This window comes from Carassius gibelio, chromosome B12 (genome assembly GCF_023724105.1).
Source record: "Carassius gibelio isolate Cgi1373 ecotype wild population from Czech Republic chromosome B12, carGib1.2-hapl.c, whole genome shotgun sequence".
Lineage (NCBI taxonomy): Eukaryota > Metazoa > Chordata > Actinopteri > Cypriniformes > Cyprinidae > Carassius > Carassius gibelio.
The window spans coordinates 17,322,067-17,349,790 of NC_068407.1; the positions used below are offsets into that span (position 1 = coordinate 17,322,067).

A 27,724-nucleotide genomic window follows, 5' to 3' on the forward strand; every position below is an offset into this window, starting at 1 on the left:
AGGACCTCCATATAAGCTCATGATATAAAGGTTCATCATACAAAACAATCTTCACTCCAAACTAGCCGCTTTCGTTCACTTGGACGGAATACTTGGAATTTATTAACTTTTTGGCCATTTTTGGTTGCATGGGCTTTAAATGTAAGCACAAAAATGCTGAGACAATATTAAAAACATCTTAACTTGTTCTTCAAAGATAAACAAGTCTTACGGGTTTGGAACATTATGAGAGTGTAATAATGAACTTACCTAGCTGAACGTAAGGTCAACATAGCTGCATTCAGTTGAGTTCACGTAACTTATTATGAAATTTATAAATGTCAAACATACCGAAACCAGACCCTGGTGTCCAACTTTTTTTGGCAGGCTAAATCATATCCGCGCTGTGAAAATTAACAGCTACCACATGACTGCTGTCTAAACAATAATTTACACCTTTATTATGATACCTTGAATTCTAAACATACAGTAAGTTCTTTAAACAGCTCTAAGCCCCGCCCATTTTCAGAGCGAACCGTTTAAAGGAACCGATTCGCTCAAATGAATCAAATCGCTAGAGGTCGCTGTAACGACTCCCATGCTACAGTAGTATTTCATTCCCCATTCTCTCACTGATGCTCAATGATGGCGGATAGTGCGAGTGAGAGCGACACGGACGGAGCCACCCCTCAGTGCTCCTCATCCTTGTCCTCCTCCATCCTTATCTCTTCATTCCGTCTAGAGGAGTTGACGAACCGCCTGGCTTCTTTACAGCAAGAGAATAAAGTGCTGAAGATCGAGCTCGAGACGTTTAAACTGAAGTGTAAAGCTCTGCAGGAGGAGAACAGAGACTTGCGCAAAGCCAGTGTCACCATAGTGAGTCATTCACACGTGTTTTGACAATTATTACTTATTTACCTGAATACTCATGACAGCTCACAATAATACTGAGGAGTTCAACCATTTCAGGTGTTATTAAACTTATTTACAGTAGCTAACAGTGTACATTTTAGATTCACTGAAGCTAATGTGCTAATGTATAACCTTTATTGTCTCATATTTTTCGTTATGTCTTGTTAATTAAAAAGAAAATTACTAAACAAGCACCTTTTAGCCCCCCTTGGTTGTGTTTAGAGTCTTAAGAAACATTAAGAAGCATGAGCTAGCAGCACAATACAAAGTTAATTTGGCATAAGAATTAACTTACTTTGGGTAATTCATTTTCATACTTCACTTTAATACATAATCCTCATTTTCATACAGTATGTACTGTAATCTTAGTTGAGTAAGCTGAATCAGTATCTTGTTTAAAATTCAAGATTCATGAAAACGTGGTCTCATTTTTGTTAAGTGACACTACAGTTAAGTACAGTAGCATGTGCCAATGAGAGCACAATCGTTATAACTCATATATTGACACAATATTGACTAGCTTTGGTTAGTTAGTGATTATTCTGCGGGTATGTTATGAGTCATGTGGCCTCTTAGAGCTGATAGTATCACACTGTAACCCTGTAAACACTGACATATAAAATGTTTGACATTTTTGTCTGTTTGCTTGCTTGCTTGTTTTTTTTTGGGGGGGGGGGGGGGGTGTATGTACTATCTTTGAAAGAAAGTGCTTAATGTTTATAAACCGTATATACTTGATAAAGCTGCTTAAAAAAAATTGAAATAAAAACAGCACCATGCATGTATGTATAGTTTAAAACAAAGGACCAGAAACCAATCACAAAGAGTAGGCTACTTTCTTCATTTAAGAGCATGAGATACAGTGGAAGTGGGGAAAAACCGCCATAAAGTCTTGAGTAATTTTACATTTACAATAAGATTTACTATTAAAAATAAAACATGGAAGAAATGTTGTGTGATTATTCCTTAAAAATTATGTTCGTTTCATTTTAATAGAAGTAGAAGGCTATGTACATTCTGCTGAACAATAGTAATAGATTTCTAGTAAATACTTGTCTTTATACTAAAGCAGACTTTTATTTTGACGGGTTACCGTACCTTCACAGTTCTTTGTATGTGATACTACAGTCTATGATGTGATATGACGCTAGTTTTACTCAAATCAAATGGTCAGTTGCTCATGAAGTGACTCTCAGTGCAGTTCTGGAGATGTTCCTCATTTGTTCACGTCTTTATTTAGTGAGAGGAAAGACGCTGAAATCACTGCGAGCATCACGCGCGCTTCCGTGAGTTTAATGAATGAAGACGCGCTTCATTAAGACACGAAGAACATGCAGGATTCATATTTAAATAGACTTTTCCAGCTTAATATTTACAGATATTAGTCCATATCGCGATTTGATGTGAGTGCAATGATTTACTTTTGATTAATTCATTCAAGATTTGACAAATTCTGTGACATTTCGCGTTAAACTGTAAATTCAATTTTTATGACTGGATTCCGCGATTCCGTCTGCCTTTTCCGCATCGCAGAAATCATAGGGCCCTACAATAGACATCTGCCTGCCGTCCGATGCCTTAAAACCGAAGTATCTCCATATAATGGAGCCAGTTGTCCTTTTTTGATACTAGTTCTGTAGCCTCCAGGCTGGTTGAGGACGCCGCCATGTTTATGAGACAAGATGCGAGGGGAGGGGTAATGAAATCAAGGAGGCAGGGGGCGAGCACTGCACAGAGAAGGCAAACAAACAAATTGGCGGAATCAGAATTAAATATAAACAATATATTGATATAAACGATATTTCAAAACCCATATCGTGTTTAAAAATATATATCGATGTATTTTAATTATCAGGTAATATCATGATAGGTAAAAATTGATAGCCTGAATAGAGCTTAATATAGCTTTGGATAAAAGCGTCTGTTAAATGCATAAATATTGAGATATCGGCCACCCCTAGGTGTCAGCATGTGTTTATACACTCAAAAGAGAGAAAGCAGCTGGTCTCTGGTTTGACAATTATATTGTGTTATCTGCGTAAAGTTCTACATCATCATGCACTTCCTATTCTCTCAGGGTCTGCAGACGGCTTCTCAATAACACCTATATGTAGAAATAACAACTTTTCTGTTAGACTTTCAGTTCCTTGTATGTCATGCACATGGGTTTTAGGGTGCATTGCACATTGGTCTCTATACAAGCCAGATGAACTTGGCTTGTCTGTGTAAATTCTAACTAAACCATTGTCCTGAAATGCCTTTGATATATCCTCATTCATTATGTTTTCCTAGGCCCACTTTTGCTACCTCCAACAATTCTTTAAATTGTTGCAGCTGCATTTAGAAACAAACTTCATGCTTGTGCGGCTTTTGTTCTGCATTTATTAGTCAAGAAGGCCATTTTCTTAAGCTGTAAGCTTTATTAGCTTAACCTTTGTATTATGTTCTAGGTCAATTTGACCCATTTTGATTTTTGAGCTGTTGGTACTGAATAAGACTTCCTCAGACTCAGATGGTAAAAGTGAGCTTTCATTTCTATTTTTAGTGTATATGAAACACTATTTAACTTATCTTTTTCTTCCAGAATTTTTGTAACTTTTTCTCATTTAGAGCCATGAACGTGTCTAAAAAAAAAAACGTGTTCCAAATTTGAAGTTGATATAAAAAAAAGGAGGTTCTTATGCAATTTTGTTTAGGCGTTATACCAAAACTAGCCACCGGGTGCCATTCAAAGTCTACTGAATTTTTTTGTATGCAATTTTTTCAAAATTTCTCTCTCAATATTACTTTTATCACAAAATAACCACCAAATATAGAATCTTGAGACACCTGGAGATCTTTCCAACGATATGTATTTTGTCAAGAATATAAAAAGTTTTGATTCTAAAACTGTTATACATTTTGTAAAATGATATCCCCACTAAGGGGGAGGAAAGGTTACAGTAAAAGGGTGTAAAAAATAACGATGATTAAATGACTTATCAATTCAATTCATGCTGCTTGTTTCAAAGGGAAGCGCACACTTTGTGCACGCAATCTGCTCTTGATCCAATGTTTTCCGCATCTCAGTGACTGTAGTGAACTCTGTTATTGAATGTGCAAAAAATGTAAAAAAAAATTTCAATATGTGGGAGTAATAGAAGAGCAGACATAAGGATAAATCTGACGACGCAAGAGAGAACTCAATTCGGGCTAGTTTTCAGAGCGCAGACACTGACACATACGCACAGAGAGCACGTCTCACAGCATGCGAGTACTCTTTGTGGTTTTATTTAATTTTAACAAAAAGGCATGTTGTGTGTCACTGCAGTTAAATTAGTGTCTTTCATGATAAAACCTTAATATCAAACCTATATATTGAGTTTAGTGGAAAATAAGAAATGCTTAATACCGTATTTTTCGGACTATAAGTCGCACCTAAGTATAAGTCGCATCAGTCCAAAAATTCGTCATGATGAGGAAAAAAGACATATATAAGTTGCACTGGACTAAAGGTCGCATTTATTTAGAACCAAGAACCAAGAGAAAACATTACTGTCTACAGCCGCGAGAAGGTGCTCTATGTTTTCAGTGTAGGCTACAGGAGCACTGAGCAGCATAGAGCGCTCTCTGGCGGCTGTAGACGGTAATGTTTTATCTTGGTTCATTTCCCTTGGTTCATGTCAAATTAATTTTGATAAGTCGCACCTGACAAGCCAAATTATGAAAAACAGTGCGACTTATAGTCCGGAAAATACGGTAAATGCATTACACTGTAATTAAACCCATTAGATTTTAGCCGACTAAATGTACTGTAGATTTAGTCGACTAAAACTAAAAACAATTCAGATGACTAAAATATGACTAAAACTAAATGCCATTTTAGTCAAAAGACCATGACTAAAACTAAATCAAACTTTTCTGTGAAAATTAACACTGATATGAATGTATTTCTGAAAGGAACTGACTTTAAAAGTTTCAATGGCATTTTTTCCCTTCTTATCACTGCTGATCCATAAGCGCCACCTGTTGTCAGAGAGTGAATTTGCATTCTCATTCAGAGAATCTTTTTTAAATTCTGATTAAAATGCAGTGGTTGGTTCTAATTTCAAATGGCTTTTTAAAAAATTAAGTATGTTTAGTTGTTGTGGTAGTAGCAAGTTTCATGGCAAGGAAAAATATTTCTGGCTGTTAATTGTCTGAAGTCACCAATCACAGATGTGAAAGTTAGTTTTAGGCCCTGCTTGCAAGTGTAGAAATTAGGACAAAAGTTTTGCAATTTCCCTACCGTAGAGTAAGGTAAAATAATATACAAAAATCATTTTTCATTTATTTCACAGTGCAATTGTTTTACAATATATGGCCAATTACTATCATAGGAATAATAATATCAAATTATTATTATTATTATTATTATTGTTGTTGTTGTTATTTTATCCTAATTAAATTCACAAGTTGCAGTAGTGAAATTTAGAGTGGCAATTCTCAGAGAGCAAGAAACATCCAAAAATACAGTACACAAATAATAAAAAAAAGAAATTAATATAAAATAAAAATAAAAAATGATCATCCGACAGGAATGGTTAGTTTTCTGTAAAATTTGTTGAAAATGTACTCACCCTCAGGCCAACCAAAATGTACATGAGTTTCTTTCTTTATCAGATTTGTAGGAATTTAGCATAACTTACATCACTTGCTTAGCAGTGGATGCAGTGAATGGGTGCCATCAGCCAAAACATTACAATAATCCACACATAATCCGCACGACTGCACTCCATCAATTAACATCTTGTGAAGTGAAAAGCTGCGTGTTTATAAGAAACAAATCCATAGGGGTTCCTAGGGGTGAAAGAAAATATCAATACATGTGAGTAACGCGATATTTAGTTTGCTGATACTGTATCGATATAAAAATGCTAAATTTGTTTCGGAACAAACACATCTATATTTTATAGGCCTAAAGGTGAGTACATTTTCAGCAGATTTTCATTTGAGGTTAACAATTCTTTGAACAAAAAGTTTTTCTTCATTTATTCACAGCCACATCATCAACCGTTTATTGCGATTATAAAGTGAAGAGATGTGTTTGTTGCTCAGAGTCAACAATATAGGGTTAATGAAACACAACTATTACCTGCTACTGGTGTATGTTCAGCAGATGTAGCCTGACATTGTTCTGCTTTCTAAAGATGTTTTCTTTATTTTTTTAGCAAGCGAGAGCAGAACAAGAAGAAGAGTTCATCAGTAACACCCTTTTCAAGAAGATTCAGGCTCTGCAGAAAGAGAAAGAAACACTAGCGGTCAACTATGAGGAGGAAGAAGAGTTCCTCACTAATGAGCTCTCCAGAAAACTTATGCAAGTAAGTGCTCAACTCTCGTCCAGTGCCCTGACGTTTTATCCCACCCGTCAGATTTTCTTACCAGGGTTTACTGCGCATGTGCACATCAATATTGCGTCCATTTTCTCATGCTAAACAACAATATTTAATGTATCTGCATTACTGTAAGAGTAGGTTTAGGCGTAGGATAGGTGTAGACTTTAATAAAAAACAATCTAATACATAGAAAAAAAAATATTTATTGCCATTTTCCTGTAACTGTATCCCTTCTAGCTTCAACCGTGAATATAACACATTATTACTGTTTTTTCATTACTGTAAGGATAGGTTTAGGGTTATGGTAGGTATAGATGTACATAAACCATCATTTTATATGCAGCATTTTTCCTGGTCAAATTGTACTAATGGGAGGTAGCACAAATCGACAGAAAACCGGTCTCTGAATTGGATTCGTTCTCTGTGGAAGAGCAGCGAGTGTTGAGCACATATTGCATGGCAAACACAGAGCACATGTTTCAGTGAAGGAAGATGATTACCACATCTGTGTTCAAAGTTCCAGTGATAAGACACTGAGGAGGAGTACAGGAAATGTTGTTCAAGGTCTGCTCTGTAAGCAGTCTTGACCAAGTCTTCTGGGGTCATTTAAACAAACACACAACCTTGTTAAGAGTGATAGACTGCCGTTTCTAGACTCACCTTCCAAAGCTTCCTCAAATAGTTTCCCAGTTCCACCACAGTGTTGAGGTTTATCTGACTTTGAGGCAGTGATTCATTCACTTTAGGGGAACTGCTTTAGCAATGCTGTCTTTAAGGAACTTCTTCTAGCTTAAAGGGTCAGGGTAATTCTGTTTGTCCTCAATGTCCTGTGGAACATGAGAGAAAGAGCCACAGATGGAGTGGGGAAGAGAGAGCTGCAGAGAAGCATATGGTCACCCGTGGTTTTACAGATTTCCTCACAGATGGGAAAATGTTGAGTCATGGGTTGCAGTTTGATGAAAATGCAGCTGTAAGCACTCGACAAATTCCAGTTATAGCTGCAAACTGTAAACGGTTTCATTTAAAAAAGAACCAAATGATTTTCATGATATCTGATCCGATCTTCACTCTCACATGATCCCTCAGAAATCATTCTGATATGCTGATTTGGAGCTCAATATCTTTAATAATGTTATGATTATCAACGTTGTAAAGAGCTGACGATACGCTATATAGAAAAAAATACTAGGCCTGTGTCTGAAATTGCCCCCTATACCTTTAAAAAGGAGGGGACATTCATCCATAGTGGTGTCCGAAACCATAGTGGACGAGTGCACTCATACAATCCCATAATGCACCGCAATAACAATTGATGTACACTTATTGGCTAGAGAATATCTATAAAGCCAAATAAATTCCCACTTATCACTAGAAGACCATTACTACTAGAGATGCAAATTTAATGAGGTTTGCAATGAATATAAAACAACAAATGCAAACTATGCAAAAGCATGTGCTTTTCCGGCAGAAATTCTTCAGATGTGTGGCTTGAACAGCTTCAGTCTGGTACACATTATTTTCATAGCTGTATCAGTTTGAAGTCCATTTTCTCCATTTCTTGCTCAGTTACAACACGAGAAAGCCGAACTGGAGCAGCACTTAGAACAGGAGCAGGAGTTTCAAGTCAACAAACTGATGAAGAAGATCAAAAAGCTGGAGAACGACACGATCACCAAACAGCTCACCTTAGAGCAGGTAACTCCCTCAAATCTTGCGCATTGAGATGATGACATTTTTTTTTGCATCTGTTTGAACTCTTTTGTGTTCTTTTAGCTTAGACGTGAAAAGATCGACTTGGAAAACACCTTAGAGCAAGAACAAGAAGCTCTTGTGAATCGGCTTTGGAAACGCATGGACAAACTGGAAGCAGAAAAAAGGCCAGTGCAGTTCTTTTGTGTCAGTAGCTGCTGCTGCTTTGGGGAACACTGCTATGGCTCACTTCAGACATAGAAACACTGTAATGCCACTTTGAATATTTAAAGTGCCCTACATGTGTTGAACACCTGCTTATGTGTTTAATAGGTCAGCTATATCTGCATGCTTTCTTTCCTGATGAAAGAGATTTACAGATCTGCTTTGTTCCAACCCTGCAGGATTCTTCAGGAGAAGCTTGACCAGCCTGTCTCCGCTCTGACGTCCCCCAGAGACATCTCAATGGAGATCGACTCACCTGAGAATATGATGCGACACATCCGCTTCCTCAAGAGTGAGGTGGAGCGGCTGAAGAAGAACCTCCGCACTGCAGAGCTACAGCGTAAGAGCTGGACTGCATTCCATTTACTCTTGTCCTTTGACAATATAAAATAAAAACTCGCCCTATTTATTTCGACAACCAGTATAGCACGCGTTCATCTATTATTTTATGAATATTCTGCCAAGAAAACTTTTGTATTTGTAATCTTTTATCCAAATGTAATAACTTGTGCTGTGCCTGAAATAACTTTCCTTTTCATTTGATGGTCAAAAGTGACAGGGAAGTCTTATTTTCACAATTGGTTAAATGGTATAATGTTTTGTTGCCACTAGATGGCAGTACATACATTGACAAGAATATGGGACCACAAAACTTAAGTTTTAAGTTGTCTTAAGTGTCAATTTTCCAAAATTTAGATTTATTTTATACATCATCTTAATGCTGATTAAATAAGCTTTCCATTGATGTATGGTTTATTAGGATCGGACAATATTTGAAAATCTGGAATCTGAGGGTGCACAAAAATCTAAACACTGGGAAAATCACCTTTGAAGTTGTCCAAATGAATTCTTAGCAATGCTAAGATTGCAAAGATTTATATTTATATAAATAATAAATGCTGCTCTTTTAACTTTTTTTTTACTGAAAGGGTATTGCAGTTTCCATATGTATATATATATATATATATATATATATATATATATATATATATATATATATATATATATTTGACAGCACAACTGATACCAACATTGATAGTTCTAATAATAAATCAGCTTATAGAATGATTTTATTAATCATTTGACACTTTAGACTTGAGTAATGGCTGATGGAAATTCAGCTTTGCATCACAGAAATCACATATATTTATTTATTCATTTATTTATTTATTTCTGCCATTTCTGCCATATTTCCATCAACTGGGCCAAAACTTTCTGTCAGTCACATGCTTTTTATCATGTTGACCACATTTGGTCTCATGGTTGTGCACATGAACAAATGCACTGTTACTGCATGACTTCACCATAAAGATAAGATCTGCTCATTTTAGTGTGTGTGTGTGTCTACAGAGACCGAGAAGAGGGCTCAGTACATAGAGGAAGAGCGCCACATGCGGGAGGAGAACATCCGGCTGCAGAGGAAGCTCCAGAGAGAGGTGGAGCGCAGGGAGGCACTGTGCCGGCAGCTCTCTGAGAGCGAGTCCAGCTTGGAGATGGACGATGAGAGGTAACCCCCTCCCCAAAACACCACACCTGACCTAACTCATCAGTACAGACTCCAAGAAAGGGTTGTGTCAAACAAAGGAGACATGCAATATGTGCAGTAGTGCAGGGGCTTCAGGAATAGTCTATAATCATATTATAATTGCTGTTTTAATTATGTGGAAAGTGAAACTGACATTATGGAGTAATTAAATAACTTTAAAAACTCAACAACAAAAAGGGGGAAGGTTTGTTACTGTGTGATGATCGTAGTTACACAAATGGCCTTAAGCTATTACCTAAATAAATCATTTATTAAATAATAAAAAGGTTTAAATAAAATAAATCATTTTAAAATTAATCAAAGTAATAAAAAAAAACTTTTAAGAAAATGAACTACTTTATTTGTTTACTTGCATGTTATGTGACCAAAACCAATGAACATGCAAATGTAATAATTATTATAATATATTTTATTGAAGGTGTACTTCAAGTAAATATATTAGGTGAAAGACAAAAAAAAAAAAAAAAAGAAGATATGTGAATTTAAATGTGTTAAAATGACAAAAGCCTTCCAAAGACATAAAAAATACATGGTTAACCTACAGAGTTGGATAATTTATTGCATGACATGTTCAGGTTACGGCTCTGGTAACAGCCTACAGTGTCTTATTATTCTGATTGAATTTACTGATCAAATGTAGTAATATGACAAAAAATGCATACATCTAATAAGGTTACAAAAAATACCCTGGTAATCATTTGCCAAATAATGCTCTGTAAAGAAATTTCGCACACAACTGTGAATTGAAACAGTATGAAGAATATGAAATCTTTGGGAGTCAGCTGGCCACAACAGGCCTAACCAGTCAATGTACCAGCACAAAAACACACTCAGAAAAGTGTTGTATAATCAACGTTTTGCATAGATTCCCAGATCATTTCGTAACACCTACTGCTTCAATCACATGCTCCGATCTAACCTCCATCTGTTTTTATGCAGGTACTTTAATGAGATGTCCGCTCAAGGCCTACGTTCCCGTACCGTATCCAGCCCCATTCCCTACAGCCCGTCCCCATCCTCCAGCAGACCCATCTCACCAGGTACACCAGGTCTACTCGCTAAAATATTTTATGTACATTTCCTAATTCACTTGATCATTTTAATCTGCATTGAAAACTGTGTTAATGTATGGATCGTGTCATCATTTACTCTTGTCGTTCCTAACCTGTGGAACGTCTGTGAGTCACAAAAGATGAATTCTGGAATAGTATCCTGGCTGCACTTTTCAACATAATGAACTGGATCTGTCAAGCTGCAAAAAATGTTATTCACTAACATTTATATATTTTGTTAACTGATTGGTATAACACAAAGATGAATGAGATCCACATTGATTGTTGTTGCAAGGTAATTGGCTACCAGTATATTTATGTTGTTTATAATGCACCTCAAGGAATTTGCTAAGGCCTTGCTGTTTTTCTACGCATGCTCTGTTCTGCAGGGTTGTCTCATGCGAGTCACACAGTGGGCTTCACGCCACCAACTACGCTGACCAGAGCAGGCATGTCCTACTACAACACACCCGGCCTGCATGTCCATGTAGGAGCCTCTCACGGCATTGCAGTGAGTTCCTTCTGCACCATCATCACTGTCTGTTTTCATTTTCACTCTCTCTCTGTTAATGTATTTGTTAAGACTGTCACGGATATATGCATGAAATATATATATATATTTTTACCTATTTTAATTGCTTTTCCATAAGACTAACGCCTGTTTCACATATAATCCGTCAGCAGTGCGTATGCAGTCCGTTTGCGTTACGCATGTCGTGCTGAAGCAGCATGAACTCATTGTGCTTTCACACAGGGCGCGTTCCGCTACTGATCCGCGGCTGTTTAAGCCACAAAACACAAGTTTTGTCCATTATTTTGATATCAAATCATGTAAAAAAAAAAAATACAATCAAAAATAAAATCAAAAAGCTTTTTCAGCTTTGTGGTACTCTTTCATCACAGTACAGTAACAATCTTTCATAGACACATTTAAATTCAAATATAAACAACGTATTATTCATGCATTTGACTGCTAGGAACAAGCTGCAACACATTTAAACACAACATTAGCCTACTTTTCTTGTTAGGATATCACAAACATTTAAAATTAAAACTCACCACTGACAGAAACAGTCGACTCTCGTGCCTTTTGCATTTAAATCTTTATTACACGCAATCAAAAGGGTCTTAAATAACTTTGTTTTTCTGGCACTTTGAAAGTGCATATATAATGTTGCCTTGTTTCTCTAAAGTTGCTCCTTTTCTTGTTTTAAATCTAGCCAAAACCCATGTGTTGCGTGTGAAACACAGTAGGCTTTGATTAGTATACATTTATTGTGAAATGACTGCATTTCCGTGTCAATCCATGTTCATTTTTACCGCGAACAATGCGCTGTTACTTTAATTCAGCGCATGCAGCACAGCAAAAATAGAGTCGGTACGTAAACGATCGCTGCACTGCTGCAGACGCACTGCTCCTGGAACGCACTGACGGACCACAACCACGTGCAGTGTGAACGCTGGAATCCGTTAACATGGGTGTGTAAAAAAATACGCAACGCATACACACCGCAGAAGGAGGATGTGTGAAACGGGCGTAAGAAGGTATATTTATGGTATTTTATATGTATATTTTTACTAAAAATGGCAAATTAACGCGAGAGCACAATTCCAAAACCGTGCCAATGGGAGGGGAAATTTCTGCAGGTGATTTACTAACGTTGCACAAAGTAAAGAACACCGATGCAACATCTCATTTTCATATCGACCAATGCAATATATGAAGAGCAGAACAAATTAGCGTAGTCGCAAATAGAAAATAACAAAATAAGCCACAGTACGTTAAAACAAACCAGAGGCCAAAAAAAAGATGTTTTGATAGACCTGGTATTGTCTGACTCCTAGTTAAGGATTCCAAGTTTTCTTTTATTCCCTGAAGCAAATTAAAAATAACATGGCTTGGCAAATGATATGTTCGGATAATGTGTTCTTCTGGCATTCCAAATAAATGAATTAATGTGGAAAAAATCCTCTCCCTTCTACCATGTGCTCTCTGTTCTGACTGTTGAGATCCAATGGTGCATCACACCACCTCATCAGTGTGCCTATCAGATGACAGCCAGTGCAGAAAGGAGGGAGAGAGAAAAAAAAGTGCAACAAAAATACAAAAACCCGTCCGTCATAAAGAAAAAAACAAACAGACAAATACAATAAAAAACAAAGATACAATTAACCGTGGTTGCATTTTTTTTTTTTTTTGAAGGTCTACTCACATTAAAATTCAGGGCTTTGTTTCCCAAAAGTTATATTACAGTCTGTTTCCCAAAATATCATAACTGAAGGGAATCTGCTGAAGTTTTGGTTTTTGGGAGGAACGAATTTGCGCCACAATGAAGCGAAGAAGTTGCATGTGCATGTAATACGATACAAAATTTGTTGCCGTGCATTAGATATAACATATCTCAGTATTTTTGGCCTGAATTTTGATATACGGTATATATCTTGATATTTTTTTACATGTTGTCCAATGAAACAATGTTTAAGGCAATGAAAACAAATATAGTGAAAGTAACCATGGAGGCAATGCTATGTATTATGTGTAAAAACGGGCTTAAATTACAATATATTCTAACAATGTAACATTACAATCTAAAACCAAAAACAATGCAATTCAAAGCAGAAGTTAAATACAATAAACTAAAAGCTGTGGACAGTTTTTGTGGGGAACATTTGCATTGTTATGAACAGGCCATAAAGGTGCATTCACGCTTACCTTTGTTTGGTGGAATTTTGTGAGCAATATCCAGTCATTTTAAAGATTTTTAAGAGAGAGAAAAAAGTTCCCCAGAGATATTTAGCTTGATCATGCTAATTTGCCACATGTACCTACAGAAAGCTGCTTGATTTGAAAGTGACTTGTGTGTGAACTGTGACAATGTACAGTGGAACTTTTTTACCCACATGATTTTACTTACATTTTGCTAATGTGACTGCGCCTTAATCCAGTTCACCTAACAGTTCATTCAGGACAGCTTTCTGCAGAGTCATCTGAGTAATTAGCACAGTTTCCTTGCAGGCCTAGTCTTTACTATCTCTTGATTTTATGTGTTTATTATGTGCAAAAGGTAATTTAGATTACATTTCAACCAATTGTGACTGAATGGTCTGCAGAAACCAGCTTGTGTTTCCACTGATCTAAGAGCCACAAGATGACATAACTGACTATTTTACTACATAACCTGCCCAGAAAACAACCTTAGCTCATTATAGCCAAGTATTAAGACTTTTGAGAAAGTATCACAAGCTGCTTTTGATGGTAAATTCAGAAGTTAATGTACATGTATACATGGGCGGCCACATTTTTGGAATAATTGACACCAACAAAGAATCAACATGAAAACTGGCAAATTTTCCTTGTATTTTAATCATTATGATCACATCATATAATTATTGCTTACATATGTTCATTGTTTCTGTCGAATACTAACTGAATGATAAGTATAACTTTATAACTGTACATTACTGTAATATAGTCATTGCACTTTCACCTTTGATAACCAATCACTCTTATTTTTAATGTATACGCAGCTGATGCATTGTGTCCCTTTTTACCTTTTTGCAGAATGAAAAAAAAACTCTGAAAACATGCTTGCACGTTTTTATTTTAGTGTAATTTCATAGATAAAAAAAGTGTTTTACATGCATCTTAAGGATCCCTAATTGTGAATGTGAGGCGGGGGCGGCACGATTGTGCTCTGCCTAGAGCAGCATTTGAGCTTGCGCCGGCCCTGGTTGCATACCTAAATCATATTATACGTTTCTTGTCTTTTTTTTTCTCCATCTAAAGTATGCATCTATAACTTTTGTGAGTGCTCTTGCACTCATTTGTTTTGATTTATGCAGAAGACTCTCACATACTTACTCAGGCTTCGCAAGCAAAAAAAGCAAAAAGAAGTGCAAGAAGTCTGACATTGTGGTGGCTGTTTTAAAATGAAATTATTATAATGTTAATTCTAGTGAAGAAGGATTTTGAAAGTCTGACAGTAATCAGTGTTGAGTACTACTGCAAAGTTAACCCTGCCTGCTTTAAATGTTTCAGAATGATTAACAGTTGAAAAAAAGTAATCAAATGTAATAAAGCAATTGAAATCGTTACCCTACTTGCAACATTTTAAATAGGGTAACTTGTAATCTGTAACCTATTACATTTCCAAAGTCACCTTTCCAACACTGAGCATAATAGCATTCAAAAACATAAAAGTCATTTGAAAATAAAATGTTAATTTGTATTGATCAGGGAAAGTAATACGACCTGAGCTACTGTGCAGCATGACAACTGAACTTTACTCGTTGAGAACATTATCCGTGGAAACTAGACGGGGCTGATATGAATCTTCAGCTCTTATAAACATCACATTTGTCAGATTATAGATTTTTTTTCTCCCCCCACAGAGACCCTCCCCAAGGAGAAGCAACAGTCCAGACAAATTCAAGCGGCCTACACCCCCTCCTTCCCCCAACACCCAGGGTGGTGTCCAGCCCCCGCCTCCCCCTCCACCCGCCATGCAGCAGTCCTTGCAGCCATAGATCAGTGAGCCATCACAGGGACTCAAAACAGAGCTGCTTCACTGTAACATCCCTCAAGCCAAAGGCTTAAGAATCCTCAATGTCTTCTTCATCTCGCACTGAAACATTCATCTGTGTTGTGTTCATAGTTCTGTGTATGGAAGCGTTGATTGTGTCTACTTAAGATGGTGTGAGGTAAAGGCATTTCCAGCTCAGGAGGAGTGAACATCACTTCAGTGTAAAGCACTGTTTTAGCAAGCCCTTATTGCTTTGGCATTAGTTTGTGTCAAGCGATCTATGCCTTTAGCCACCATTGCTTGCTTGTAGACGGACAAAAATATACTACTTAGGAAATGACATGGTCGTATATTTTTCATAGTTGAGTATTTTCCAGTGTTCAGACACTTTAGAAGTGTCAACCAGAGTGCACCAGCAGGACATTCCAGAAAGCCACAGCTGTGCTTCTGTACTCCAAATGGAATCGTGGTCAAATGGCCTTTAAAGGATTTAACTGCGGCCCAATATCGCTTTTGAATTCTTGGTTAATAATTCACAAGCAGGTGCCTCAAAAAGTGATAAAATAAGTCATCCTGCTTATGCAGCAATATGTATTTGGTTATTTCCTTGTAATCACAATTTTAAAAGCATGACAGCAAAATTCTTTGCAGTAGTAAGGAGTCTCCCAAAACTTTGTCCAGGTCATATTTCATCCTTTAATCAGAAAGAAAAAAAAATTAAATTAGGCCTTTGCTATTATAATGCATTAGAAAAAAAAGTCTAATTTGGAATGTGCTCAACTGTGTGTATAGCTAAAATATTAACATTTATCTAGAAATATATTTGGATTTCCGAGCAATACATTTTTCTTACATTGTGGCTTTATTTTAATGATGAGCACATTTTCCTTACAAATTATATACCGTATTTTCCTAAAACATAGAACGCCCTCTCGCGGCTGTAGACGGTAATGTTTTCTCTTGGTTCTTGGTTCTAAATAAATGCGATTTATAGTCCAGTGTGACTTGTATGTTTTTTTCCCTCATCATGACGAATTTGACTGATGCGACTTATACTCAGGTGCGACTTAAAGTCCAAAAAATACGGTAGTTGTAATGGGGAAGAAAAAAATAAATATTTATGCAGAGTTTTTTTTTTTTTTTTTTGATTATGGAGTGAAATATGATGCCCTAGTAAGTGACTTCTTGCAGTGTTCACATGAGAACACTCTTGTGTTTCGTGGCTGCTGCAGATTCAGTGCGTTTTAGACATCTGCCAGACTTTAATCCTCCTGGTGGGTTCTAAAAGCTTTTTTTATATTTCAGCCAGACACTTAAAACATTAAATGGTGAACATTAGAAAAGACTAGTCTCCTTTCTTATTACAAACACACCTGCAGCTCTTTTCTGCTCAACAGTGTCTGGTACCACTGAATTCTTTTTTTTTTTAATATACTGAGTTATAACAATGAGTTTGAACAATTGTGCAAGGAAGTGAGTAAAAGCGTGTGTAAATAGACTTGCTTTACATATGAGGTCCCTTTTGAAGTGTTTCTTCCACTAGTTTGTGTTTAAGTTCATCTTAGACTCCTGTTATTGGTGAGCTTTTTAGGATTCTCCGAGAGTTACCAGATAAATTGCAAACTGAGTTGCAGCTGAACACGTGGAACACGAGTACACAAGAAAGCACTTAGGATAGCACAGCTATCATTTCCTCCATATTCAAAGTAGACCAATGATTAATTTCCTGGTCTAGCCAGCTGGACTGAAGTTAAGTCCATTGTTTCGGATAGGTTAGCTGTGGCCAAGTGGATGCTAGGCCGTGTTATGGAACAATATCTCACAAAATCATCACTGTTTTGCTGCAGCATGACATCAGTGCTTTTCACATTTACTACATGGTGTTTGTGTCTGTATTTTCTTTTCATCTTTTATTCTTTAGCATGTGTTCTCTGAGAGCACAATTCTCAATAGAATGAGCAGAACAACCAGGAAATGTTTTTTTTTTTTTTTTTTTTACTTTTGTTTACTTTTTACTGTTGTCATTGTAAATATGAATGTGTTTGTATACAAAAAGAATATGCCGTATTGCAAATCTGTTTAAACCGTTTTCAGTTTTACCAGAGCTACTTTTTGTCTTTTCCAGCTTCACCCAGCTTTTGTTTTTAAGACTGTCGATGAATGAATGTAATGTTTGCTCATTTTATTGCTACCATTAACAGAAGGGACACCTTTGAGCCTTAACTCACTGCACTATTGCTAAATGTATGCATCCTCTGTCTTTTTTGATCAGTTTCAAACAGGTACAAGTTTTGCATTGTGTCATTTGTAAAGCAAGAACATGCTACATTATGTAATGGTTATTTTGGTTATTAAAATTATGAGGATGATCATAACTGAAGATTTCGAATCGGTGTAAAACTAATTTTTTAAGTATTTAAATTGCCTAAAGCACTTTGTAAGTCACTCTGGATAAAAGCATCTGCTAAAGGCCTTAAATATAAATGCTTTGACATGATTGAATTGCATTGAAAATGTACCACCTCTTCACTGTGTGCGTTGTCAACAGATGACATTGTTACATCAACTTCAATCGCACTATTTTTCCCATGTTGCAAAGTAAAGGTTTCAACATATAATTCACATATCGTTTTCAGTAGCTTGTGTATTCTTAAAGGTATTTGAGATATTTTGTGGGAGTACTGTGTGGAAACCTTTTCTGGCCGCTTTTTTTTTTTTTTTTTTTTTCTTGTTCCCACGATCTGTTGTATTGAGCTTTATCTTTGCAGTGCATTCCCATTTAAACATGCAATCTGAGTGTCTGACCCACTGGCAGATTCTCAAGGGCCTGCTTTGATTATTTCAAATGTGCATTTTAAAGTTTCTGTTTATGTGTGTGATCACAAAATGGAGAGTAAAGAGCAGGAAAACTGCATGAGAATAGCTTGATCTCTTGACTCTGCATGAGAATACAGTTCACACACAGTATCTGATTACTTTACCTTATAAGTGGTGAGTGGTAAGTTTAATCAAAGTAAGGTTATACATTTGCAATGAGATTTCCATGGTTTTCATTACACCTTTAATATATGTAAAAGCACAGCACAAACATTCTCCAAGGTATCTTCTTTTACGTTCCATGGAAGAAAATCTTATATGTTTGAAACAACATAATGGTGAATAATTAATGGCAGATTTATTTAATTTCTTTTCTAAATGCACTTTACAAATATCTATGGTCCCTTTAAGATGCAAAGCAAGCAGATGATCCCGGTAACACGTCACTGCTGTATTGTCATCATCAACCAGTTTGGACTGGAACTGCAGCGCGCAGTCACGAGCAAAGAGAGATGCACGTGGCATCTGTTTACAATGTCATTTACAGTAAAAAAAAAAAAAAAAAATACAGTAAAAAATTATTTATAGAAAACAGTCAGATGGCAAATGCCATATGTCCATGTCACAGAAAACGTCCCATGCATACCCTGCACAGAGATGATGCTGCCTTTAAATGCAGATTAATGGCGTTTACATTTTCAGCAGTCTTTAAAAGTCTTTTAATTGTTGACGGGAAATGATCGCGGTTGGGTTGTCACTGGAGGCAGGCTGCGTTCACTGTCATAAGAAAGGAAGTTAGAGGAGCATCGAAATGTGAAGCTGGACCAGCGAGAACAGCTTCAAACCGGTTTAAACGCCTGGCAACAAAAGCCGGAGCTCGCGCAGAACACACCGCACAATGATGAAGGACAGATCGGGATGTTCCAGCTCAACACATCCACAATCATTCATATAGATCATAGTGGTCATCTCACATTATGACACAATGACAAGACATTTCAGATCATAACGCAGTATTGTCCAAACAGCCTGTTCAACAACATCCTGAACAGAATTTACCACGGAAATCATCACATTTCCCTGTCGGTGAGGTAAGAGATCTTAATGAGATGGTCATTTGTTTTAATAGAATGTTGTGTAATATACTGGATATTTTAGTTCACAATCATGTCTATAAATGGAACACGTCTTTATGTGTGCCTAATTTTCTTTTCATTTTTTCGTTGATAATAATCACAACGACAGTTTAAATTATACATTTGAGTAATACTAGAAAGAAAAAAACTATATATGCAGAATATATAGCAGTAAAATGTAACTGAGTAGGGTTCAGGAGCGCGCACGTTTGCAGCTGTGCGCTCTCTGCTATTGTGCGTCTGTGCGCGCCTCCGCGAGCAGACGTGCGCGCGTATTTTACATCCTGCTCTAGGTGTTGTTCTTTACGAAACAAGTTAGGTTGAGGTAGAAATGCTACAAACTTCCTTTTAAGAATAAAGTACAGAGCACATTGTTTCAACAGACAAAAAAAAATGCATGCATGTTTGTAATGTTAAGCAGTTATTTTCCATTCAACTGAATGGAGGCTGAGATTGCTGAGCACCAAAAAGGACATGAAAAGCATTATAAAAATGGTCCATTGTGCAAAATGTATGCAAAGAAATTAAATGATAACAGTATTAAAACCAGAATTATTGACCACGACTGTAAAGAAACAGTTTGGCCTAAAAAATAATGTAGAAACAATGTCCATTCCCATTGGTTCTAGATTATGTCACTGCCAATACTTGTAGAAACAATGTGAGCACCACAACAGCTAAAGTAGCACATTTTGCCAATACTTCTGGCCATGACTGTCATTTGTTTTTCACCAGTGTTAACATGAGTGCCCGAAACACTAAGCAAGCCCCGGACGGTGGATGGGGTTGGGTCATTGTGGTTGCCTCTTTCATGGGTCAGCTCCTGGCCTACGGTTCGCCTCAGTCAGTGGGGGTGCTTTACCCAGAATGGTTGAACACCTTCCAGGACAGCAAAGGCATGACAGCGTTGGTCGGCTCTCTCGTGTCTGGGGTCGGACTCATTGCTAGTAAGTTTTCAACAGATGCATTAAGTCTATTAAATCTACTCTGCATAAACATATGATTTCCATTGCACCCCCCCCCCCCTCCCTTCCTGGTAAATATAACATTGTAAACACTAAGCAGGAACACAGTTAACCACAATGAATGGAATGCTTTCCAGCTCTATACGATCATAATTAAACATCAGACTACTTTCTCATCCATTTGTTGTAAGACTTGACCTTGTTTTTTATTATGAAACTTGTTTACCATTATAAAATGAAGAGCAGCGTGTCAAATCAATAGGGGTAGAATTGTGGCTAATGATTTTCTGTTTGTTTCAGTGGGCCATTTGATGTCATGTCAAGTCGATCAAAATCTGCACTTGGTCATCTGTCTAGTTCTATGCCTCGACTTACAGCTGATCATTTTAAGCAGCTGTTGATTTGAATTCTATTTCCAGTTTCCCATTCTTGATGCATTCTTCCTCTTGCCCAGGTCCCATCTGCAGTGCCTGTGTTGTGAACTTCGGGGCCAGACCTGTGACCATCTTCAGTGGGGTCATGGTTTCTGGAGGACTTATGCTTAGCGCTTTTGCACCCAATGTTCAGTTTCTCATATTTTCCTATGGGATTGTTGTTGGTGAGCATCTCAGATTTCCTCTTAGAATGATTACTGTTTCTAAATTGGGTCATTGCGCCACCTGTGTGTAAATGGTGGTTGATTGATTTGGGTTTTTCTGAAGCTGTTGGTTGATATAATGACAAATTATACAGAAAATTATTCAAATGATTAGAGATTGACGTTTTTTTTTTTTTACTAATGCAAAAACACTTATTTGTATGTTTATATAACCAACATGCATAATTTATATTTATTTAATGTTTTAATTATTTTTATTATTTCATCTTCATATAACAACAACAAAAAATAGCATATTTTTAATAACAACAAAAGCAGAAGAGCAGTTAAAATAAATAGATTTATCCTGTTAATTAGCATCAGGTTTGAACTACATATCAAGCATTTATGTAACATATTACAAAACTGAGTAAGGAAAAATAAAACTGATCAGTCGATTTCTAAAAACCTAGTTTCATAATTTTGCCCAAAATATTAAAAGTTCTGCAAATTCATCAGCATATTAAAACCTATAACATTTAATACACATTTATTATTAACTTAATTTGTAGTTAAGTGAGGTATTTCGATTTTGAGGATTGTGTTGTGCTTAAGCTCCCTCCGAAATCTGTTTTCCTGCAATTATATTTGCCTATATGATAATAATAAATATTTTATGAGCAGGTGAACCTTTTTGCTGACTTCTCTTTAACTTCATACTTGTATTACACAGGACTAGGCTGTGGACTTGTGTATGCTGCTACTGTAACCATCACTTGCCAGTATTTTGACAAGAGACGTGGTCTTGCTCTTGGCATCATTACAACAGGTAATATATGATTATTCAAAAATAATAAACTACCAGTCCAATGTCTGGACATGCTGGCCTTAATTGATCATTTATTTGTTTATGAGTTTTATCGAATATAAGAAGAAAAACAGGCAATATGTATGGAGCATATATTAATTCTAATATTGTTTAAAAGGAAGTAATAAAAAAAAAAAAAATATATATATATATATATATATATATATATATATATATATATATATATATATATATATATATATATATATATATATATATATATATATATATATATAGTTATTTATTCATTTAAATGCCATGTTTAACCCCTATAGCCATATTACAGCTGCTCGATTTAAGGAAAGAATAACTTAAATATTGTTATTGTGATTTATAATGTGATTAAAAAAATATTGTTTTATAATACATTTACTTGTAGGGCTGTACTATTTGGCCAGATTTTTTGGAATATATATCAACATGGCTGTAAGATGATAATAATAATAATAATATTTATTATTATTAAATAATAATTATCGTCATTAGTATCAAGTATAAAAATTGCTGAATAAAAACAAAATAATGATTAAAATGATCGTTCACTGTATTTTATATATATATATATATATATATATATATATATATATATATATATATATATATATATAATAATAAACAATAAACAATAGTTTTTTTTTTTTTTAAACAACTCTAAAATTTAAATACTAATAGTTATTAATATTAGTAAGTGTAACCTTAAACCGTCAAACGTTTAACCATCAAACTTTTTATTTTGACTACAGGGTGCTTAGAGCTTTTTCTTCTTCTTTTTTTTTTTTTTTGAAGTTGGACCATATAATGTTCCCAAATACATGTTAAAGTGACCCAAACGAGTAGATGCAGAGATGGAGTTTGTGAGGAACAACATTTACTGCAAACCGAGCCGCTCTGAGCCGCTAAAAACACTGGAGGATAATGATCTGATTCATGTGTAATGACACAGTGCTGCGCTTCACTCTGAACGTGTGATTTACTGATTTATGATTTAGTAATCACAGAGACATAGGACATTTTCGGCTTTATTTTACTCAATCATGCAGCCCCTACAACTTCTTACATTGATATTCCATAAAACTAAAACAGTTCAATCCCAATATTACTTAACCAGTAATACTTAATCATCTCATTTTTTTTTTTTTTCAGGTACAAGTATTGGAGGTTTTCTCTACGCTACTGTGCAGAATGAGTTCATTGCACTCTTCGGACTCGACGGCTGTCTTTTGCTCATTGGCTGCTTTGCACTAAACATCATCGCCTGTGCTGGACTCATGAGACCGCTGCACCTGCCGGCCTACTACCTGAAACAGAGAGCAGCGCTGGCCGAGAAGACCGAGGAGAAGGTTCTGGAAAAGTCCCCTGTCGTGGAGGACCCAATCAAGAAAAATCAGTCTGTCAACATACTAATCACAGGGGAGACGAAAGAGCGGAAGAGCCTTGTGAGCTACGCAGCGTTGGTGCGGCTTGTGAAGAAGAAGCAGAAGAAGTACTCTGAATACTTGCACTCGACGGCGGAGCTGCTTCAGAACAGGGTCTTCTTGGCCACGTGCGTGTCTTTGTTCGCATATTGCTTGGGGGCTTACACTCCTCTTCTCTTCCTGGAGGATTTGGCCCAGAGCGAGGGTCTGATCAGCGGCATCAGCACCATCCCGCTGGTCTCCATCATGTCCATTGCTGCTGGAGTGGGGAAGCTGCTGCTGGGCATCATGATGGACGTCCGCTGGATGAACAGCATCTTTCTGTACGTCTTCACTCTGCTGGGAACAGGGGTGGTTCTTCTCATAATCCCCATCACCAAGAACTACGCTGGGCTGCGGGTCATCTCAGCGCTGCTGGGGTTTTTTTCTGGAAACTGGTCTGTCATACCCTACGTGACCACTAAGGTGGTGGGAATGGATCGTCTGACTGAGGCATATGGCATCTTGATGTTCTTTGGTGGATTTAGTATAATGCTCGGACCACCGGTCGCAGGTAAATTTTTGACCTGTTGCTTATTTCAGATCTGTTAAGTTAGGGTTCAGAAGCTATGCAAGCCCATAAAATTCACTTCAGTAGTCTGCAAATTCATTAGTAAAGAATAGAGGTTTAGCAAAAAATATTATAAAAAATCGAATTCCTTTCAATGAATCAGTTAATTTGAATTGATGACATAAAACCCAGGATGCTGTTATTAAAGTTAACACAAAAAAAAATCATTAATTTTTTTTATTTCAAATAAAATAAATGTAAAATTTTCACATTTTCTTACAGTTTAATGTAATAAAATCTAATAAATAACAATAATAAAAACTAAACATATTTTTCAAAAAAATATATAAAATAATAAAAAAAACTGAACAAAATTTCAAAAACTTTGATTAAATATAAAGTGAAAACTCATATTATAAGAATAAAATCTAATTCAAAATATATATATAGCCTACTTATTTTAGTTAAGTGCTTAAATTGTAAATATGCATTTATTCAATTATTTTATTTAGTGCATTTGCATATAGCATATCAACCAGGTTCCAGAAATAATCACTGAAGATGCTTCTGAGGGTGCTCTTGTCTTAATGCACATTTTCACATATTTTGTCCTGTCTAGTGCTATGTTTATCACTATGTAAATCACTGCTACTGCGAAAGTGAATCCTGCATAAATATACAGACATCATTTCCAAAACTTTGCAACGTGTGTGTGTTCGAACAAAGTTCTACATTTTAAAAGGATTATAGGCTAGAAAGCTTGCAAAGAGTGCTCGTAACCACTAAAAAGCTTTCACTCTTTGATTAATAAGTTTATACCCAATGTATTAAAACATACATCCGCAAACCAATTCATTTGACAATCAGTCAGACTAAATTAAATAAGCCTGGATTATTTGGTTAACTTGTTTTATGAAACAGGCCTCAAGGCATTAAAAGTGATCATATTTTCTCCATCGCATCGAATCACATTGAGTTGAATCGAATCGAAATCAGATCGCACTGCATTGTAAAAGGGGTGAATTGTATCGCATCGGTAGCTGCTTCATATATATCTTTAATGTATCGTATCATTTGCTATGCATCGAGATGCGTGTCTCATGAAAGGCGAGTCATGAGATGGACATGCCTAGTAGCTTACACATTTAATTCACATTAAATACAAAGTCAGTCATATTAAAAATATTTTATGGCATGACACCCACATGTGGAACTTAAGTAAAAAGTCGGGTTTTTAAGTGTAGTTAATAGATAATTGCACTATTAATCTACTTTGCCCATTTATTGATCAGATAATAAGTTGCAAAATGCATTTACTCACACATGTTTCAGAATCTAGATATTTCCTGATACAGTTTGCACTTTTGGAAATATTTTGTATAAAAAGGGAGAAAAATAAAACATATGCCTACATCAGCACTTGACGATGAATTAAATAAAATACGCTGTGTTTTCCACTGACTGGCAACCTGTGGTGCTGAAATACAATTTGGCAAACTGGCAGTGGGCGGGTTTCACAAACCAAAACAGAGACCGACATTCCGGCCTGGAACACACATTTTCAAAGGAGAATAACTGACTGAAGCATTGTTTTTCAGATAAACAACGATGTTAACTCAGCATGTTCCTTAAATATCTGCGAAGTATGGTTATTTTTTAGTTTTTAGTAGAGTCAAAAACTTACATACAGCACCTTTAATAATAAAAGTAACTTCGTAATAATAATAGGCCTAATAAAAATAAGAATGTAGGCTAACAGGTATGCATTAATTGGAAAAGCCATATCCTCTTAATATAGCCAATAATTGATATTTTTGACAATATCTCTGGCTATCTCAGGTCATCACAGAGCCTGTTACGTTTTTTGGGCTGAATCGTTGAGTGCAGTTGAGTGGACGGTTCAATACGAATACGTGGATTGTTACACCCCTACCTTTTATACTCTCTAAGTTTTAAAAACTACATTGTTAAAAGCTTCTTTTTTTTTCAGAATTTGTTACTGACCCAGGTGACATTTCAAAGTGGACCGCTATTAAAAAAATGAAAACTACAGCAATTAAAAATGTGATGTTTGAATTCCATTCCATTTACAGTAATTCTGCTTCTATAAAGTTATGATGCAGCATCAATTCAAGAACTGAATGAGAAATCAAATGGCATTCTCAGTTAATTCTTAATTTGTAGACGGAAGTGTACGGATCTGGAATGTTTACCTGTACAGCGACAGACAGCACAATACAGTTTGTTTTGTTGTATCTCCAGGCTGGATTTACGACTGGATGAACTCCTATGACCTGGCGTTCTACTTCAGCGGGAGCTTCGTGCTGCTGGGAGGAGCTGGCCTTTTCCTCGCTGCTGTGTGCTGTAGGGACAACAACCAAGAAGAAACCGGCACGCCAGACACAGAATGCATTAATGACTATGACAAAGTGGCAACGGTTGCCTGAAGCACGACTACAAGATTAACTGCTCTCCAGCAGATGAATTCCCCCACTCCTTAATTACAAATAGATGAAGCGTACTTTACACTGAACATGTCCGATGTTACACTGAAGAACGCTAGCGAATGAATAGAGGACTGTCCTTAGGCTTGTTATTTGTGGCCTTGTTTTAGGAGGCTCTGGTTCTGCATTCACAATTTTGTTTTGGTTACTGTCCGGATGGTATTGAAATATATGGAGACGGTGGAGTCCTCAGTGCCATGTGTCATCAGTCTTAGAGAAACAATGTTTTCGAATGTCTCAAGTTTTATGAGATGGCTGTATTGTTTTTTGTACAGTATTGTTCAAAATAATAGCAGTACAATGTGACTAACCAGAATAATCAAGGTTTTTAGTATATTTTTATTGCTACGTGGCAAACAAGTTACCAGTAGGTTCAGTAGATTGTCAGAAAACAAATGAGACCCAGCATTCATGATATGCACGCTCTTAAGGCTGTGCAATTGGGCAATTAGTTGAATTAGTTGAAAGGGATGTGTTCAAAAAAATAGCAGTGTGGCATTCAATCACTAAGGTCATCAATTTTGTGAAGAAACAGGTGTGAATCAGGTGGCCCCTATTTAAGGATGAAGCCAACACTTGTTGAACATGCATTTGAAAGCTGAGGAAAATGGGTCGTTCAAGACATTGTTCAGAAGAACAGCGTACTTTGATTAAAAAGTTGATTAGAGAGGGGAAAACCTATAAAGAGGTGCAAAAAATGATAGGCTGTTCAGCTAAAATGATCTCCAATGCCTTAAAATGGAGAGCAAAACCAGAGAGACGTGGAAGAAAATGGAAGACAACCATCAAAATGGATAGAAGAATAACCAGAATGGCAAAGGCTCAGCCAATGATCACCTCCAGGATGATCAAAGACAGTCTGGAGTTACCTGTAAGTACTGTGACAGTTAGAAGACGTCTGTGTGAAGCTAATCTATTTTCAAGAATCCCCCGCAAAGTCCCTCTGTTAAAAAAAAGGCATGTGCAGAAGAGGTTACAATTTGCCAAAGAACACATCAACTGGCCTAAAGAGAAATGGAGGAACATTTTGTGGACTGATGAGAGTAAAATTGTTATTTTTGGGTCCAAGGGCCACAGGCAGTTTGTGAGACGACCCCCAAACTCTGAATTCAAGCCACAGTACACAGTGAAGACAGTGAAGCATGGAGGTGCAAGCATCATGATATGGGCATGTTTCTCCTACTATGGTGTTGGGCCTATTTATCGCATACCAGGGATCATGGATCAGTTTGCATATGTTAAAATACTTGAAGAGGTCATGTTGCCCTATGCTGAAGAGGACATGCCCTTGAAATGGTTGTTTCAACAAGACAATGACCCAAAACACACTAGTAAACGGGCAAAGTCTTGGTTCCAAACCAACAAAATTAATGTTATGGAGTGGCCAGCCCAATCTCCAGACCTTAATCCAATTGAGAACTTGTGGGGTGATATCAAAAATGCTGTTTCTGAAGCAAAACCAAGAAATGTGAATGAATTGTGGAATGTTGTTAAAGAATCATGGAGTGGAATAACAGCTGAGAGGTGCCACAAGTTGGTTGACTCCATGCCATACAGATGTCAAGCAGTTTTAAAAAACTGTGGTCATACAACTAAATATTAGTTTAGTGAT

General features: G+C 36.4%; 2 protein-coding genes across 2 annotated transcripts; both read left to right on the plus strand.

Moving 5' to 3' along the window:
- The first annotated feature begins 593 nt into the window (after nucleotides 1-593).
- LOC127969207 (coiled-coil domain-containing protein 6) lies at nucleotides 594-17,902 on the plus strand. Its single transcript, XM_052571014.1, has 9 exons — nucleotides 594-855; nucleotides 6,081-6,230; nucleotides 7,812-7,940; nucleotides 8,019-8,122; nucleotides 8,339-8,499; nucleotides 9,510-9,666; nucleotides 10,645-10,745; nucleotides 11,147-11,268; nucleotides 15,150-17,902. The coding sequence occupies exons 1-9, from the start codon at nucleotides 622-624 to the stop codon at nucleotides 15,282-15,284; spliced, it is 1,293 nt and encodes a 430-aa protein (XP_052426974.1). The 5' UTR covers nucleotides 594-621; the 3' UTR covers nucleotides 15,285-17,902.
- Nucleotides 15,334-26,378, plus strand: LOC127969206 (monocarboxylate transporter 9). The gene is made up of 7 exons (XM_052571013.1): nucleotides 15,334-16,834; nucleotides 17,058-19,188; nucleotides 19,969-20,180; nucleotides 20,653-20,796; nucleotides 21,509-21,604; nucleotides 22,787-23,611; nucleotides 25,871-26,378. Exons 3-7 carry the CDS (start codon nucleotides 19,976-19,978, stop codon nucleotides 26,053-26,055), a joined length of 1,455 nt encoding a protein of 484 aa, XP_052426973.1. The 5' UTR covers nucleotides 15,334-16,834; nucleotides 17,058-19,188; nucleotides 19,969-19,975; the 3' UTR covers nucleotides 26,056-26,378.
- The last annotated feature ends 1,346 nt before the right edge of the window (nucleotides 26,379-27,724 follow it).

What these genes read in the sequence shown, in the direction of transcription:
- LOC127969207 (XM_052571014.1), top strand. Translation starts at nt 622, where the DNA reads ATGATGGCGGATAGTGCGAGTGAGAGCGACACGGACGGAGCCACCCCT. An exon ending in TCTCCAGAAAACTTATGCAA is followed by an intron (nt 6,231 to 7,811) that starts GTAAGTGCTCAA and finishes TTTCTTGCTCAG; the next exon opens with TTACAACACGAGAAAGCCGA. An exon ending in GAGCCTCTCACGGCATTGCA is followed by an intron (nt 11,269 to 15,149) that starts GTGAGTTCCTTC and finishes CTCCCCCCACAG; the next exon opens with AGACCCTCCCCAAGGAGAAG.
- LOC127969206 (XM_052571013.1), top strand. Translation starts at nt 19,976, where the DNA reads ATGAGTGCCCGAAACACTAAGCAAGCCCCGGACGGTGGATGGGGTTGG. An exon ending in TGGGGTCGGACTCATTGCTA is followed by an intron (nt 20,181 to 20,652) that starts GTAAGTTTTCAA and finishes CCTCTTGCCCAG; the next exon opens with GTCCCATCTGCAGTGCCTGT. An exon ending in TTCCTATGGGATTGTTGTTG is followed by an intron (nt 20,797 to 21,508) that starts GTGAGCATCTCA and finishes TGTATTACACAG; the next exon opens with GACTAGGCTGTGGACTTGTG.